The following is an 18,576-nucleotide window of genomic DNA, read 5'->3' as shown; positions in this document are numbered from 1 at the left end:
ACGTATGGAATATATATATATAGGAAATCTTCTACATCTCCTAAAAAGTAGGAAAAAATTTGAATTAAGCTAAGAAGATAAGTTTATGAACTAAACTTAAATTTTTTTGGAATTATCTCTTGTAAACTGCCTCATCCTTTAATCTCGAAACCTTATCTTCTTATCACTTGAATCTTTGTAATTCTCTCTTATCACCAAACAACCTTATCTCTTAATTCTCGACCATGAGAGAAATAACCAAGATTTGATTTTTTCAACACTATCATTTATTCTTTATTCTCGGTACTCCAACAGTCTCTAAGGTGAGAGTTGAGTTGAAAAGATTTGGATATAAATATCTAAGGGGTGATTGATGTGAAAGTGTCTAATACTATATGCAAAGACATTAGAATGCTGATAGATGTCACATTGCTTAAATCATCTTTTACTTTTTAGTGAAAAAATTAAAATAAATATTTATAAACTAAGAATATTTTTTCTTAAAATGAAAGTTTCATGCAACCACAACTATACACATGTTTTGTGGCTGCACATCCAACTACACATACTCTCATAATCTTATCCAAGTATCGAGTGTCTGTTTAATGTTAGAATTATTAGTATATATTACAATTATTATATGTGTGTGTTTTATTTGTAATTAGATTAAGCTCATAGGTTTAAGGCCCATTATACTTATTATAAATAACAAGCTAAGAGAGACTAGTCTCTTAAGTTTTTCTCTTCTAATTATTTTCTCACATAATATCAGAGCCACCAATGAGACAAAAACCCTAGCCGTCACTGTGTATCGTTTTCCAGCGACCTACAAACCCTAGCCGTCATCGTCACCATCATTGCCTATATCAAAACCCCACTGTCCAGCCACAACATGCCCACACTGCCACCACCCTGGGGTTCGCCGCCACTAGATCAGCCAACCGTTAAAGAATCGCTGCCACCAGACCAGCCACACGCCTCCACACGCTGCCTCCACCTCCAAGCGTCGGCAAGTGACAGTGCATCCGCCAGTCTTCTTTCTCCAGATTCTCCAAATCTGATCGCCGACGACCCCTAAAGCTACTTCTGGTGTCCAAGTCCTCGCCATGTTTGATTTCAGTGACGTGGTTTCTGCCAGTGCTACTCCCACTTCGGTTTCTGCCATTGCCCCTGCTACCTCTCAATCCTTTTTTGTCTCCAATCTTGGGACTGCCAATATTACTACTATCAAGTTGATAGGGTTTGCCAACTATCTCTTATGGGCAACCTCTATCAAAATGTGGTTCAAAGGGCAAGGTCAAGCGGATCATCTTACTACAAAGGCTAAAAGTGTGCCAAAAGCTAATCGGGCGAGATGGGAACAAGTTGATGCCCAGTTATGTAGCCTCCTATGACAGTCTATTGATCCATCCATCATGCAGCTCTATTGCCCCTTTGAAACTTGTGTTGATGTGTGGAAGGAAGTTGAAGAGTGTTATACAAACGACATCCAACATTTGTACACTGTGGTTTCTAATATCAAGAATCTCAAGTAGGAGTCGTCCATGGAATCTTATCTAGGATAGGCTCTCATGCAAGAATTTGATACTCTTCTTCCTCTTACAACGACCCGCACTAAATAGATTGCTCAACGAGAGAAGTTTTTTTATGGTTATTGCTCTCTCCAGTCTGAAACCAGAGTTTGACGCCATCAGACATCAAATCTGGATCAGCTCTGCTAGCCCTACCATGAAGGACTATTTCAAAAGGTTGTTGAATATGACAGGTGCGCATGGTATGTCTTCTTCTTCTCATGTTGTTCCTCCAGCTGAATCTTCAGCTTTTGTATCTCAGGCTTCCACCATCGAAGGAAATAGAGGATGCAATAATAATCACTCACGTCCACAATGCACCTTTTGTAAGAAACTGTGTCATCTTGAGGACAAATGCTAGAAAAAACATGGTCGGCCAGCTGCTCCACCTGCATCATCTACCAATACAGCTCATGTATTTCAGAGCGATCCTAGTCTTGCTCAAACTCCACCAGGTTCACAGTTGGTACATATGTCTGCAACTGAGTATGATGCCTTCCTAAGTTCCAGGCCACCCAGCAATCTCATCCTGGTAATCCTGTTACTTGTGTTGCTCAAGGCTCATCGGTTAGTCCTTGGATTATAGATTCTGGCGCTACTGACCATATATGTGGTAATGAACTTCTTTTCTCCTCACTTACCTATTCTGATACTTTACCTACTATTACCCTGTCTGATGGTACCAAAACTATAGTTAAAGGGATCGGCCAAATCACACCCACCTCTTCTTTCTCATTAAATTCTGTTTTATATGTTCCTGATAGTCCTTTTAATTTGATTTCAGTTAGCCAACTTACCAAAACCCTTAACTATTCTATTATCTTTACTCTTACCTCTATTTGTTGTTTAGGACCAGGGTACGGGGCGGACAATTGGCGCCGGGCGTGAGTCACAGGGTCACTATCATCTTGTTGTGCCTAGTTCACCGATAGCTTGCACTAGTGTTGCTTCCCTAGATCTTTTCCATTGTCGTCTTGGTCATCCCAACCTCTCCAAATTGAAGAAATTAGTTCTTAGTTTGTCGTTATTGTCCATGTTTAATTGTGATAAAAATTGCAAGCTCTCGTGGTCAATCTTGGTAATGAAAGGTCCTACTTCAAGGTAGTGCCTCCACTTCTCAATAGCTCCTAACACGCCAATAGCTCCTTGTCATAAACACTTAGGCCTAAGTGTCTTTGAGTCAACGCTTGACTGATATAGGACAGGGGTCTTCCCTCTTGCATTAACACCGCACCTATCCCATAGTCACATGCATCTGTTTCTACCACAAATGTCTTAGAAAAGTTTGGGAGAGCTATCACAGGTGCCTTTGTCATGGCCTTCTTGAGTGTCAAGAACGCTAACTTCGCCCTTGGATTCCATTAGAAACTGTCATTCTTGAGGAGTTTAGTTAGGGGTTTACTGATGGGGCCATAATTCTGTATGAACTTCGGGTAGTACCCAATTAAGCCTAAGAAACCCCTGAGTTCTTTTACTATTTGCAGCCTAGGCCACTCGACCATGGTTGTGATCTTATTGGGATAAGTCTTCACCCCTTCTTCCAATATAATATGGCTTAGATACTCCACTTCCTTTTCAGCAAAAGTACGCTTTGATAGCTTAACATACAACTTGTTAGAAGTCAAGACCTCAAAGGTGGTACAAAGGTGGTCTAGGTTTTGTTCATAGTTCAAGCTATATATGAGGATGTCATCAAAGAAAACTAGGATAAACTTCCTCAAGTAAGGCTGGAAAACTTGGTTCATTTAGGGCCTGGAAAGTGGTTGGGGCATTGGTGAGCCCAAAGGGCATCACCACAAATTCATACAACCCTTGATGTGTAGTAAATGCAGTTTTGGGTATGTCATTAGGGGTCATCCAGATTTGGTGATAGCCAGATCTCAGGTCTAGATTGGAAAAAAATCTGTGCCCCATTCAATTCATCTAAAAGGTCATCAATGAGGGGTATAGGGAACTTGTTTTTGATGGTGTTGGCACTGAGTTGACGATAGTCAATACTAAACCTCTAGGATCCATCTTTTTTTTAACAAGTAAAACGGGGGAGGCAAATGGGCTTTGAGATGGTCTGATAATAGAAGTAGAGAGCATATTAGAGACTTGCTTCTCTATCTCATCTTTTTGGATGGGTGGGTATCTATATGCACCTATGTTTATAGGAAGTGACTTTGGCTTAAGGTATATGGAATGGTTAAGGGCTCTTTTGGGTGGCAGTGAGTGGGGCTCAGCAAATAAGTCTTGAAATTATCGCGAGAGTAAGTTTAAGCTATTAGGAAGTAGTACCTTAGTAGGGGACTGTAGGACGACCATGTTTCCCTCCTTTGGTTGTTCATACTCCACTTCCCTTCCTTCCTGTCCATTCCATTCACGGGCATGGATAGAATATAATTCAGCAATCTGCCCCCCTTTGCTCTGCATTAGCCTCTGTAACTTGCCCCCTCTTATCAGTTTACACTCTCCCTGCTACATGATGCCCCTCAGAGTCAATTTGGTACCCCCCATATCCAATGTGACTTCCAGTTTGTTGAAGTCAAATGTGAAAGGGTTTACTGTTCTCATCCAATCAACGTCCAAAACTATATCACACCCTCCCAGTTCAAGGATTCTCATATCAGTTTGGAACTTTTGCCCTTACATAAACCACTTGAACCCTTCACACTTGTTGTGGTTGTACATTTTGCTCCCATTAGCCACTGTCACTGATAATGGGGTTGTGGTAGTCATCTTGCATCACATCTCCAAGGCAGTAGCTTCATTTCAGAAGCTATGCATACTGTCACTATCTATCAGCACTAACAACTTCCTTTCTCCCACTTGTCCTTGCACTTTGATGATCTTCCTGGTTATACCCCCTCTGAGAGCATGAAATGAGATTTCTACCCCTTCTTGCTCTGTCTCTTCAATGGTAGAGGTTGTTGTTATGTCTTGTCTAGGCCCCCCTTCTATTCCATCCCCACCTTCTTCACCTCTGTCTTTCTCCTCCCCTTCCATATTTAGCAATTGTCTCCTGTAGATGTGCCCTGACCCAAACTTCTCTCCACATTTGTAACACAGCCCCATGAGCCTCCTCTACTCCATATTAGGGGATTGTAAGGGGTTGGGATTGGCCCTATGCCCTCCTATTGCCCCTCTAGCTACTAAGGCTTGAGTATTTCCTATTAAGGAAGGGTTGCTAGGTAGTAGGGGCCTAACCATTGTCCTATTCTTCTTGTAAATCGCCTCCAACGTTAACTCCTGGAGTCTCGCCTCCTCAGCAGCTTGCCTAACCGGGGTAGGCATCATCATTTTTACCATTAACCTCAATTCATCCTTAAGGTCACTAATAAAGCTAGACACAAAGTATTCCACATCAGTGCCCCTAATTCCTCAAACTTCTCTTGATATTCAGTCACTAATCCTTCCTTCTTGAGCTTGTTAAACTCTTCTACTATATCCGTCATGTTTCTCTCACCAAATCTTACACATAATTCTTTAGCAAAATCTACCACCTAGCATTCATCCCTCTCGATCTATACCATCCTTGGAACCATGCATCAACCATATCATTTAGATAGGCAATAGCTAAATTGATCCTTTGATTCTCAATTACACAATAAAACTAGAAGAACCTCTCACACCTTTGGATCCACCACCTTGGCTTGGATCCTTCAAATAGAGGGATCTCCAATCTCGACATGGGGCCTTGATTGGATCTAGGGAAATTAACTTCTCTTACCTAATCGCCAGTCTTCTCATAGGATGAATTTCCCACTTTAGTGACTCCCTATGGCCTAGGGAAGATTCCTGGTCCTGCCAATCCTTGCTCGAAACCCATTCTAGGAGGGAATTTTGGTGGCAACCAGAATTGAGGCAAGGATGACAGCATGTTGAACATGCTGTTGATTCTCTGTCGAAATTTATCCATATTCTCTCGGTTCCTCGTTAATTCTCGTTGGACTCCTTCCCAAGAGGTTGTTATATCTTCGCGTAGCTCCTCTCGGATCGTCCTGATCTCCTCCCTGCTCTGGGCCACGGCCTCCTGCGTCCAATTCATCCCAAATTCCCTCGCCTCCATGCAATTTTCCAACTGCTTCATTTGAGTGCCTTCCACCACCCTGAACACCTTCTGGCCCGCCTCAATTATACTAATCAACACCGCTTGACGCGATTCACAGCCAAGGACGACCAGCTCTGATACCAAAATGTTAAGTCTCAGACACAAGACTTGTAGTGCAGAAAATTAGAAGGATCGAGAGAAAGAGATAGAGATAGAATTAGAAGAGAAAATGAGAGAATTGAGAGGGAAATTAGAGAATTCAAGAGGGAAAGATCATCTCATTCAACATAGAAGCACCATCCTCCGACAACCGGCCTTATATAGGCCTTTCCCGTGATTCATATTATAACTATGAGGAAAGTTCTAGTTCCCGCTATCACAAGTGGCCCATGTGGGCTACGGTTATTACAAAAGTTCATTTCAAAAAATTACAAAATTGCCACTGGGATATAACACTTAGGTTGCATGGAACTCCACAACCATGACATGATCAAGGAATCCTCTATATCCCACGTTATGAATGTGGGATCAAAGGTCTTGGGGCCTAGTGCAGTTAAGTGAGCAATCTTCCCTCGGACTTTTAGAAAGGTCCTTACTAGCTGTGCCCATTATAGATAGTTCATTCTGTCTAAACGATAGGAATGATGCATTCCAGGCAGCTCACCGGTGGAGGGATTTCCAATTGGTTGATCAAACAGAGTTGTATCTCCTGTTGTTATGGATGGAGCAACCTTAGAAATTTTTTACATATTCAGAAAACTAGTTGGCTAAATAGGTAATGATAATCGAGATGGTGCAAGGAAGGCAGAACAAATAGTTTAAAAGAGGACAAGACGATGCGATGAAGGCACACTAGGGTTTAGAGACAACTGATGGATACTGTAGGCTCTAATACCATGTGAGAATGGAATTCTTCATTCATAATTTACATGATAATACATCCCTAGTTATAGGGTTGAGGAATTACAACATGGGAGAGATTACAACAAATGAAATAAGGAAAGATTACCTATACAAAATTCTAGGAAAGTTTCCTTAGCTGAAAACACAAGATTAGAATAGAAGTTACTTTCCTACCCGAATGGGGAGCCAACCCTACGGGAACCAACAAAACTATGAAATTGTTTTTCTACCTCTGTTTCATACTAGTTCCATCTGAAACCATGGAATTCTGGTCATTTCAACTAAAATGACATGATATTTAGTTCCTTGATATACAAAACATGTATTTCAAGTAATAATTCAAATAGTAATTAGAACGAGAACAAATTATTAAGTTTTTAATTTGCTCTATCATCAATTTTAGATTCCTAGCTTTAGATTGATTTTGATTTCACCACCTCACTTTAGATTTTTCTTTTATAATTTCCTTAATTAGGACCAATATATGTTGCAATTCGGTGTCTGAAGACATCAAATCCCAGATTGAGTATTCAAGATCTTTTTTTTATTTTTTTTGCATATTCAAGATCACGATTCTATGAGGGGGCCTGCAATCCTGGTATCATTGGAGAAAACCCATATCGGTACTAAATTTCTTCTCTACTGCTTTTATGTTCTTCTCCTTCTTGTGCTACACCATTCTCTATGATTTTGTAGCCATATTAGACTAATTGTAGGACAATGTAATCAGTTATTCTCAATGTTAAATAAAACTTGGACAAGCACCATTGGCCTAAGAGTTAGCGAAGAAGTGAAGAATTCCACCCATAGGAAGAGATAATGTACTTCAGATGAAGCTCAAATATGATCACATCCACATGGAACTTGTACGGTAGCAAAATAATATGTAAAACTAGAATAATTACAAACTCAGATTGCACAACTGACTTTTAGGAGCATGTCTCAAGTCTCATTATAAATCCAATGATAGGGCACCATAGAGAAAGAAAGAGCAGAGAGGCAAAGGAAGCATGTGAAGAGCATAAAAAAGACAGAAGTGATGGTGCTTAGTAGACAGGGAAAGAGAAATCAGAGAGACAAGAAGAAGAAACAGAGGTGTGAAAGAATTCTATTCAATAATACAATATAGCTTGCACAAAAAGCCATAAATCTACTGACAAGGGCACTATAGAGTGATATCCAGATAGGGGACATGATACAATAAAACCGAAGTTAAAGTAGAATAAAAAGTATAATCCAGTTGATCAAGTTATTCAAGTCTCACATCTTGAAGTGCATGCAGCTAATCGAAAAGAAGGTTAAAGGGAAATTCATGCATAAATATAATCACACACCAACTTTAAGATGTCTAGTGCAGCTGATGCAACAGTATGGGGACCTTGTTTCTTGATTGCGGCTGAATCACCATGGCACCGCAGGTCTACCAAAAGAAACTGTGTGAAAATAACAAAGATCAAATGAGGTTGGTTCTGAACACTGTGATGAACCATAATAATCGTGGATTTCAGACCACACGCTATAGAACTGCTTTTTGGTAACCATGAATTTGTAATTCATTTGATTCATTTTGATGTGGCACCAAACAGTGAAGATCTCACAATCTCTTTCAGATTTTACCAGTCTAGAGGTGGTAAACATTTGTCCATTAAAATGTCATATTTCCATTTTCCTTGTAAGTACAAGTAAAATCAACAAGCAATAACCAGTAGAGAAATAAAACTTGGTTAATATATATTGTTGTGCCCAAAACAACCTCCCCAGACCCTCACAAAACTGGAGCCTTGTGCACTAATGCTCTTTATATTTATGTCCAAGTTACACAAGAGTCTGCTTTAACAAAAAAAGGAAAAACAAGAAGACATGAACATCCTTGAGACATACCAGACTAGAAATCTCACTTGGGGAGGGGAGGTGACTACTTGATGGTTAGAGATAAATATGCATCTATATAGGCCCTGATGAATATGGAAAAGTTTGTGGGTTATATAAAGAAACCCAAACGAAAATTTTGGAGTTAAGGAGAGGCCACAATATATACACACACACCCACACACATCAGTTCTTATTTTTTCTTCCCTTTATTTTTCCCGTTTAATTTTCCACTATCAATTTTTAGGAGTTATGTGCCCAATATACCCAAAATCCTAATATCTTTTTGGTTGAGAATCAAATATATGTAAACTAAATAATCTGTCAAATCTTCATCAAATCTTTTGATGTTGCAATGATTAGCACATCATCCATCACTTTCAATACCAATTATTTACAATGAAAATAATAAGCTGTGCTCATTCAGCACACCCATAGGCTCTAGATACTGGTGCTAATATTGCAATGATAAGAAAAAGTCAAAATGTACCTTGCTTGGTTGACTTGATCAAATTTTAATCTATTACACATGCAATTTAAATTAGAACATTGCTAATGCAAACACTGACAGCATGCTCCACAAATGAAACACTTCTTAGCAAAATTACTGGCATCTGAGAACATTACAACGTTTAAAAGGCAAGTAAAACCTTTATTAGCAAAATTACTGCAGAAAACAAGAAAAATTACTAAAAGAACAGCCCCTAGTGAATTGATATAGTAAAAGATATCAAAAGAGAAAAAAGAAACAGTTTAGGAAAAAGTATAATGAGTATAACCTGCAGCAAAATGAAGATTTACCATGAGCTTCTTCACCATATGAACTAGAATACGTGATAACTCACAAACATCAAAATTTACAAGATGGCTTTGCAGCTTGAATTTGAAGCATTTAACACTAGATTAAGATTACAAACAGACCATGTACCTGCCATGTTGGAAATTCTTTTGACAATCTTCGAGCAAAGGTCCCTGTTACATTCACGCTTTTTCATTAATCTATGACATTCCAAAGAATTGACTAATGATCAAATTGTCTATTGAGACAAAAACAAATCTCACATAGGGTCAAGGAGCAAAATCATTTCCCTTGTATAACACCCCGACAAAACAAAAGGAAAAAGAAAATCAAATATAAATGTCAAACCATACTTGAGGCCAGTAAAAAATTCTTTGTGGGCCTTATAAAAAAAAAACTACAAATTTAAAAAATATCTTAAAAATACAACTTTCAAATTATTTGTAAAAGTACAACAAAATTAATGAAGTCAAATACAAAAGATTTGACCAAATAAAACCCGCTTCCAAAAGGCGCGAGTTCCGGTCTGCTGAAGTGCAGAGCAGTTTGTACTTCAGTTGCTTGTGAGGAACTTGCCCCTCATGGTAGCAAGCTCCTTTGGAACTCGCTTCTAAAAGGAGCAAGTTATACTCAGTTAAATCCTTCACATTTACTTGGAAAAATTTTGTAGTATTCTTGAAAATAGTTTAAAAGTAGTTGTACTTTTTAAATAAGTTTTAAATTTGTAGCATTTTTATAGAAAACTGTTTCAATGAGGAAAACATATACATTCTACAAAGCAACAACTACAAACTTTAAGTGAAACTAAAACGTATATACTACCCTGTAGACAATATCAAATATGTTCTATCTAACTGATCATACCAATTCAAAAAAGACATGAAGTTTAAAAGTAGTTTTTTCACAATCTTTTATACATTGACCACCCCTGAGATTTTCCCTAATTGCAGAAAGTCCCCCTCACATTTTTGAAATGACAAAGACCATACCTACCATTAAAAACCATGGTAAATTGACCATTTCACCCCTGTTCCCTCTCTTTCACTTTCACACTCTCTCTCATCTCTCCCCCTCCCTTTTACAAGATATATTTTTAATTACAAAAAATATATTTTCCAATCACATTATTACAAAAATAACCGAAAATATATATTCTTAATTACAAAAAATATTTTTTCATTTTTCATTTTTTCTCCAATCCTTAAATATAAAATAAATAATAAATATATAGTGTTTTCAAAAATACATTTTTAATTTATAAGTATTTTTAAATTATACAAAAAAAATTAAAAAATGCTAGTGAACCCCATTGATGATGAGCTTCAAAGCAGAACCCATACCCCTTAATGGGGTTCAACTATGAACTCGGAACAAAGGCTCCAAATGACCCAACTTTAAACCTAATGCAAAGTCCCAATCCTCCAAATTGTTCGATGCGTGTTCATCTCACTGAATGCAACCACTGTTTAATCATATTAGAGCTTCCAAAAACTCCAAATATTCAACTTCAAGAATCAAGGAAGGAGGCAACAAGAGAAAGAAAAGGGGTGGGAGAAAGAAAGCAAGAGAGCTCAGTTTGTGTGAACCCAATGTTGTTGGAGAGGAATAAGAAATGGAAGGGGAAGAGAGACCAAAAAACCCACCAGTGTGGGAACCAAAAAATGAGATCTTCACCATCATCATTGCCGCAGAAAGAATCCATAACTCTTGTTCTCTCTCTGTGCCTAAATCACAATGGGGTTTTAACCCCAACACTGACCAAGTTGTTCCTTCTTCACCATCACATTGTTCAATATAAAAACATTATATATATGAATTTCTAGTTCACTAAGAGGCAAGACTTCTAATGGAAGTAAATTGGGTTTTGAGTATTTATATGTAAAAGGGAAGGATCTTTCCTCAAAGAGAAGGGGATTTGCAACAATCCCATCATTGATGGGGTTTCCCATCTCGTTTGGAGATGGTCGAATTGGCCATCATCAAACCATGAGCATGTAGTTCTACAACAACCCCATTGTGAACGGCATTCTCTAAAGAGAGTTGAGGAGTAGACAAACAGTTCAATCAGTTGGGTTCGACTAACCTAAGAATGGCAATGGGGACCTAGCTGATGCATACCCACCAAACCCTCCTCATATAGGCAAGTTTAAGGATGAAAAAAATCCCTATCGAGTAGGTTCAGGGGAATATTTGAAAATACTCGCCAGCGAGGCAAGGTCCCCTACGTGTTCGTGTAATACTTGGAATTTCTATAAAACTTATACATTTGAGGAAATAGAACATTTCAAATGATCATGGAAGTTCCCCACCGGGGGGGGGGGGATGTGATTTTTTGGAAAAGTTCGGGAGAAAATGTAATTTACCAAAAGTATTGGAAACTTTTCAGGGGCCGATGAATGATGCAAGAAGCCTCTTCCGTGTTGAAGAAAATGATAACAGATAGTATTTTGCATTTCTGTTTCTTTATTTAGCTATTGTTTCTGTTGTATTTTAGTTAGCTTTATGTTATCCTATCTTGCTGTTAAAGCTTAGTGTCTACTATTATTAACTGAGTATAAATACCAACTAGCTCATATTTTGTTATTCATTCAATAGAAGATCGAGGCATTCTTGTTACTCTTTTCTCTCGTTTTCAATCTTCATTAATTACATGGTTTCAATCTTCATTAACTATACACACCAACAAAATGGTGTTGCTGAAAGAAAACATAGACATATTGCTGAAATGGGACTTACTCTTCTATCACATGCTCATATGCCTCTTAAATTCTTGGTAGAAGCCTTTCAAGTGGCTATTTATACCATTAATTTGTTGCCTTCAGTCCCTTTGAAGCTCAAATCTCCATTTGAAATGCTCTTTCACAAAGAACCTAACTATATGCATCTTCAACCTTTTGGTTGTTCCTGTTTTCCCTACCTAAGACCTTACAATCGACATAAGTTTGACTTGCACTCAGCTAAGTGTGTCTTCATTGGATACAGTTCAATTCATGCAGGGTATAAATGTTTACATCCTTTGGGTAGGGTTTATATCTCTCGACATGTTCAGTTTAACCCTATCGATTTTCCTTATCCAACAGTGTTTGTCTCATCTATAAATAAGCCTGTTCAGTCTTCTTCTTTGTGTCCTTCTACTGCTATTTTTCATTCACTTCCTTCTTTCCGTTCTAAGAGTCCTCGAGTAGCACAACCTTCAATGCCTTCTCCTCCTGTACCTCTACCTTCTGTTCATCCTATGATTACCCGTTCTAAATCTAAACAACTTTGTTCCTCTCCTCATGCCCTCCTAAGTGCTCTAGAACCTAACTCAGTCGATGAAGCTCTCTCTGATCCTCGTTGGACTAGGGCAATCGAAGAAGAGTTTTCTACTCTTCAACGCAATAATACTTGGGAATTGGTACCTGCTTCTCAAGATATGAATTTAATTGGTTGTCAGTGGGTGTTTAGGACTAAATACAATGCTGATGGGTCCATTCTAAAACACAAGGCACGTTTGTGTCACAACTCAAGGGTAGTTAGAAGGGTATTATTGTAATAAGCTTGTAGTAGTTAGTAGGAGGTATTTTGTGAGTTGTTAGGAGCACATGGGTGCTATTTTCAGATTTCATTTACTGTTGAATAGCCTATAAATAGGCCCCAGTATGTAGAGAAAGGTATGTTGAAAATAACATAGTGAATTCATATTTTCCCTCCTTACTTTCTCCCTCTCATTCTTCCTAATTTTCTCTCATTTCTTTTGATTTTTGCTGTATATCTCCCTCCAATTCTTCTCTGTTTCCCTCCCGAACCCTTCCCAATTCCTTCCTAGACCCTAGCTAAGCCCTAGGGTCGTGACAAATGGTATCAGAGCCAATCCTTCATTGGCTGTGATTTCAATCAAACTTTGGTGAAGACGAGGCAGAAGTGATTTCGGAAATCTGTAATTCATGCACGTTCAAAAAACAATCGAGTCCAGAGAACTTGCATGCGATTGAGTTCAGAATTGAGATTTGGATCTGTTCGATTTGAGAGGTGAAGCGGAATTCAGATTGATCCTAGAAGGCGAATCTTATTGGCTGCGTTAGAATCGTTAAACAGAGGAGGGCGACTCGAATTGGTGTTGAGATGTGGCGGATTCCGAGTGATTTGAGATCAAGTGAGTGACTCGGAATTGAGGTGTGTTGAATCACAGAAGAAGTGATAAAGTGTGGCGAAGCAAAATCGTATCCGATCAGGTAGCTTTCAGAATTGGGGATTCGTAGCAAGGTTTGACGGAGGTTGATGCTCGGAATCGAAAGACCATCTTCAGTTGCGGAATCAAAATCAGGAAGGCGTTGCAAGCTAAAAGAGTTACAACTGGACATTGATTTAAATTTTGAAGCGAATCAGAGGGCGCAGCAGAAGTAGCACCGAAAACGAGAAGCTGGTCGGTGATTGGGTGTGGAATCAAACAAGTTACGGAAGGAGATTCAAGAAGCAACAAACTTTGGGAAATCTGGAGCCATTTGGACAGTGATTGGGTATGGGTTGGGGCGATTATTGAATCTGATTGACCGAAGGAAGCTAGCAATCGATTCGGAAGCCTCTTATTGATCTAATGAAAACTCTGTGATATAAGTAAAAGCCTCTTTATCAGGTTCGAATTTGTCATTCGTTAATTTCATATGCTTCGAGAAGTTTCCTTCAGATTCTTAGATGGTATGAACTGGAAATTGCTTGCATTTTGATCGTGTTTCTAAAGTCTGGAGTCATCGCTTAGTGAGCTGCTCCAATTTATTGCCTGAGATCGGCCAGATTAACTAAATTGAGAGACAAAGACATCGATTCCAGCTGGAGGGGAAGTCACTATTGGTTGTTGCGATCAACTTTTGGCTGCTGCTCACTTAATCGAAAGGTGATTTTGATTCTGCCAGGTTAAGTAACAGACCAGTACGCGTGATGTGCTGTTGTTTGTGATCAGAAGGCAATAAGCCCAAGCAACGCAGGATCCAGAAAGAGAAATCCAACTTCAGGTGCATGTTGTGGCTGCCGCATTGATTTGTCCTAACACCCAAACGGTTAGGCAAATTCGATTGGGAAACCTAGAGATCAACCATGGCTAAATTGAGGTTGAGGCAAGTAGAAAGCTGCGGTCGGAAGTGGTAAGAAGGGAATCGATATTTTCCAAAACCAGTTTGTGGTCTTTGGAAGCTATTAGAGGGGCGGGCGATTGCTGATCTACAGTGATTCCGATCTAATTTTGAAGGAGACTCAGGGAGCCGAGTGATTGTCACGACTGCATTTCGAATCAGGCGATTATTGGAGGTTGTTCAGCAACAGCTGAACTTTGGAGGTTGCTCCTGCATCAGAGATTAAGGAAGATTGCACAGAACAACGCCCTATGGAAGATCGATTTTCTGAGGCAATTGATCATTTTAAGAGACGAAATTCTGAAGTTAAGGATTGTTGAATTTTAATACAAGGAGGAATTTCCGAAGGGATCCTTAGAGGCTGATCAAGAGGCTGTTACAGGGTGCAATTTCAAGAAATTGAACTGAAGAGATGGCCGAAGGACTAATTGCTGCAACAAAGGAAATTAAGGACCTCCGTAGACAGCTAGACCATTTGTTGATCCTGTGTTCACATAAATTTCAGATTGTTAATCGGACTTTATCGACCTCAATTCCAAATGTTGATTTGGCCACTATTGCTCCATTGGCTATTCTGGTGTTTGACAAGGATAGGCTAAAATGGTGGATCCGACAATGTAAACGGGTGTTCTACCAACACCGAGTAGCTGAAAAGGAGAAGGTAAAAATGGATGAAGCTAAACTGAGTGGAATTCCATACATTTGGTTCCAGAATTAGAGCTAGGGAAGGGTGGAATTGAGCTGGCCGCAGTTTGTAATTGGCTTGTGTAACCGGTTTGGAGAAAGGACCAAAACCTATATTATCAATGGAGCTTCTAAGGCTGTTAAGCTGGAGATGCAAGAAGCTGATGAGGAAGAAAAAGAAGCGGAAGAAGGGATTGAAGAACTGGGGGATGGCAGTCCAACGGTTGGCAACATCTCAAGCACCCCCATTGGTACTGAGAATACAAATGCTAAAACCCTCAATATGACACCATTGGAGGAGGTAACTGTTGAGGATGAAGCTGAGATGTTTGCTAGCAAGCCGGGAACCAAAGATCTTGGAGTGGAAATGACCACAACAGCCTTAGATTGTGGAGATCTTAAATCTATTTCTCTTGAAAGAATAGGAATGGAAGGAGTTGCTAAATTACCTACTATGGATTAGGTAACTCCAACTGAGAAATCAGTCAATTGGGAGAAAACTTGTGCCTTAATCGAAGTGGATAACCAATGGAGGGCAGTTCAAGAATGGTTAGAGGTTAAGGGAGGATGCTTGCATGACATTGATTACACTAAAACCTTTTAACAATATGTTTCTGATTTGGAGCAATGGAGGAAGCAAAGGATAAAGCGAAACAAGATGAAAGGAACAAAAAGGAAAAACAAGATAAGAAGAAGGAAAAATGAAGAAGAAACCAATGGGTGAAGATGGGCATTGGATAAAGAAATGATAGCTTGGTTGTAATAAGTTTCTTGGGGACAAGAAACCTTTCAAGGGGAGGGGAATGTCACAACTCAAGAGTAGTTAGAAGGGTATTATTATAATAAGGTTGTAGTAGTTAGTAGGAGGTATTTTGGGAGTTGTTAGGAGCACATGGGTGCTATTTTTCAAATTTCATTTACTGTTGAATAGTCTATAAATAGGCCCTAGTATGTAGAGAAAGGTATGCTGAAAATAACATAGTGAATTCATATTTTCCCTCCTTACTTTCTCCCTCTCATTCTTCCTAATTCTCTCTCATTTCTTTTGATTTTTGTTGTATATCTCCCTCCAATTCTTCTCCATTTCTCTCCCAAATCCTTCTCAATTCCTTCCTAGACCCTAGCTAAACCCTAGGGTCATGACAGTTTGGTTGCCAAAGGTTTTCTCCAAACTCCTGGGATAGATTATTTGGAGACATTCAGTCCAGTTGTTAAAGCTCCTACCATTAGAGTTTTGTTCTCCTTAGCAGTTCACTTTGGCTAGGATATTCAGCAAGTAGATATAAATAATGCCTTTTTAAATGGAGAACTTGTAGAGGATGTTTATATGACTCAACCAGCTGGTTTTGTTGACTCTAATTTTCCTTCCTATGTTTCTAAGTTGAAGAAGTCTTTGTATGGACTGAAACAAGCACCTAAAGCTTGATATCTTAAATTGAAATCTGCATTGCAAGATTAGGGGTTTTCCAGAGCAATATCTAATGCATCACTCTTCATTAAACAGACTGACACAGCAGTTTTATTTCTTTTAGTGCATGTTGATGACATATTAATCACAGGGTCCAATCCTATTGCTTTACAGAAATGTATTCAGGATCTAGATGATCATTTTGCTCTCAAAACCTTAGGTTCTGTCAGTTATTTCCTAGGTTTTGAAGCTCACAGAACTGCTGATGGTTTGTATCTTACACAGTCAAAGTATGTTCTAGATCTATTGAAGAAAGCTTCTATGCAGGATTGTAAGCCTTGTGATACACCTCTGATATCTAGATTTTCATTTACTGACAAGGGAGAGCCATTTTCAGATCCTACCCTGTATCGGACCCTAATTGGATCTTGACACATACCAGGCCTAATATTTCTTTTGTGGTAAACAGGCTGAGTCAGTTCTTGTCTACTCCTAAAATGGAGCACTGGTTAGCTTGCAAATGGCTTCTTTGATATCTTAAGAGTACAATCGGTTTAGGGCTAGTCTTTCGACCTATGATACATGGTCTTTCTTTAACTGTATTTACTGATGCTGACTATGCTGGATGTCAGCTTACACGAAGGTCAACAAGTGGTGTTTGTGTGTTCCTTGGTTCTAATTCAATAGCATGGAGTTCTAGGAAACAATCGGTTGTGGCTCAGTCGGTTGGTGAAGCCAAATATCGAGCATTGGTTCAAGGGGTCACTAAAATCTTATGGTTAAAATCTTTATTCTCTTATTTGGGCTATTCTTTTTCTCATGCTCCTATTTTGTGGTGTGATAATATGGCAACCAAAAGCATAGCAGAGAATCCGATGTTTCATTCTCGCACTAAGCATATAGAAATAGATGGCATTTTGCGCATGAGAATGTTGAAAAAGGTGTGGTTGACATTAGATATGTGCCCACTTTATATCAGGTTGCTAACATCTTTACTAAGAGTCTGCCTCATGATCGGTTGCAATTTCTATGTAACAAAATTGGTTTGCAGTTCTCTCCTATAAAGTCACAGCTCATTGGCAACACTGTTGTTGTAAGGAAACAGAGGAATTCTAAGTCTGAAGGAAGGTCTAAACTGAGGGGAAATGTTAAAGAAAATGATAACATATAGTATTTTGCATTTCTGTTTCTTTATTTAGCTATTGTTTATGTTGTATTTTAGTTAGCTTTCTATTATCCTATCTTGCTGTTAAGGCTTAGCACCTACTGTTATTAGCTGAGTATAAATACCAGCTAGCTCATATTTTGTTATTCATTCAATAGAAGATCGAGGCATTCTTGTTACTCTTTTCTCTCGTTTTCAATCTTTATTAATTACATTCCGAAGGACATTTGGAGATCGAAATAAGGAAATTCAAGGATCGCTAAGACCCTAAAAGATATAGGGGTCAAAGAAAAAGTATAAAGTTTCAATCCAAAATATAATTTTTGAAAACCCATAACGAACTCGGCGACGGAACAAACAGGCCAAATTTGCTATTTGGGGTCATGATGAAGCTCTAAAAACAAAGCAACAGGTGCCATAGCAAATGGTGAAAAAGGGATTGGTCGAAAAAACTCTATAAATTGGCCAAGAATGGAAGCTTGAAGCAAATCAGTGGAAGTTGGGGCAAAATTAGGTTGGTTTGAGGGGATTGAGAGTAAGGATTAAGTTTTTGAGGAAGAGGGAGAGATTCTGCAAGAAAAATGAGTGAATTTTGTCAAGAATCAAGGGAGAAACAAGGTTTCATCGGATTTTCTAGCTTTGCCGGAATCTAGGTTGAAGTTGCTGAAAAACAGCCGGGAACGGGTGGTTTAAGGCTATCTTCGAGTAAAGGAGAGAGAGAGGAAGGTGTAGGAACAAATGAGGAGTGAAACAGAGTTGAAATGAGGGAGAAATAGCCAAAAAATAGAAGGCTAGATGAGTTCGCGTCACCGTTGCCGAAGAAGACAACCGGCGAGTGTGATACACGCACCAAACCAGGGTGCACATGAAGGTATCCGACGGCACATACGGGCACGTGGTAAGTCCAAAAATTCTGAAAAAATACAAAAAAATAGAGAAAAATAAAATAAAGGGGTTTATGGAAAAATATAGGGTACTTGCTTTACAAAATTCACGCTTATTGCAAAAAAACAAGCCCCGACAAGTGTGAACAGTATTAGGTAAAACAGCAAGGTGA

The 18,576-nt window shown here is 38.9% G+C and overlaps 1 protein-coding gene across 6 annotated transcripts in view; it reads right to left on the bottom strand.

The window, feature by feature from the left end:
• The window catches only part of LOC127808948 (uncharacterized), a 144,605-nt gene that overhangs the window by 80,277 nt on the left and 45,752 nt on the right, over window positions 1-18,576 (bottom strand). For 4 of the 6 annotated variants that reach the window (XM_052347693.1, XM_052347695.1, XM_052347694.1 and 1 more), the window contains exons 5-6: window positions 9,284-9,327; window positions 7,821-7,919 (exon numbers count right to left, since the gene is read on the bottom strand). In XM_052347693.1, coding sequence (XP_052203653.1) covers window positions 7,821-7,919; window positions 9,284-9,327 — 143 coding nt within the window. The remainder of the gene's footprint in view (window positions 1-7,820; window positions 7,920-9,283; window positions 9,328-18,576) is intronic. The other 2 variants (XM_052347697.1, XM_052347698.1) reach the window with 1 other exon arrangement.

Source organism: Diospyros lotus, chromosome 8 (genome assembly GCF_014633365.1).
Source record: "Diospyros lotus cultivar Yz01 chromosome 8, ASM1463336v1, whole genome shotgun sequence".
Classification (NCBI taxonomy): Eukaryota; Viridiplantae; Streptophyta; class Magnoliopsida; order Ericales; family Ebenaceae; genus Diospyros; species Diospyros lotus.
Note: the sequence above shows the minus strand (reverse complement) of the source record. Positions and strands in the feature narration are given on the sequence as shown.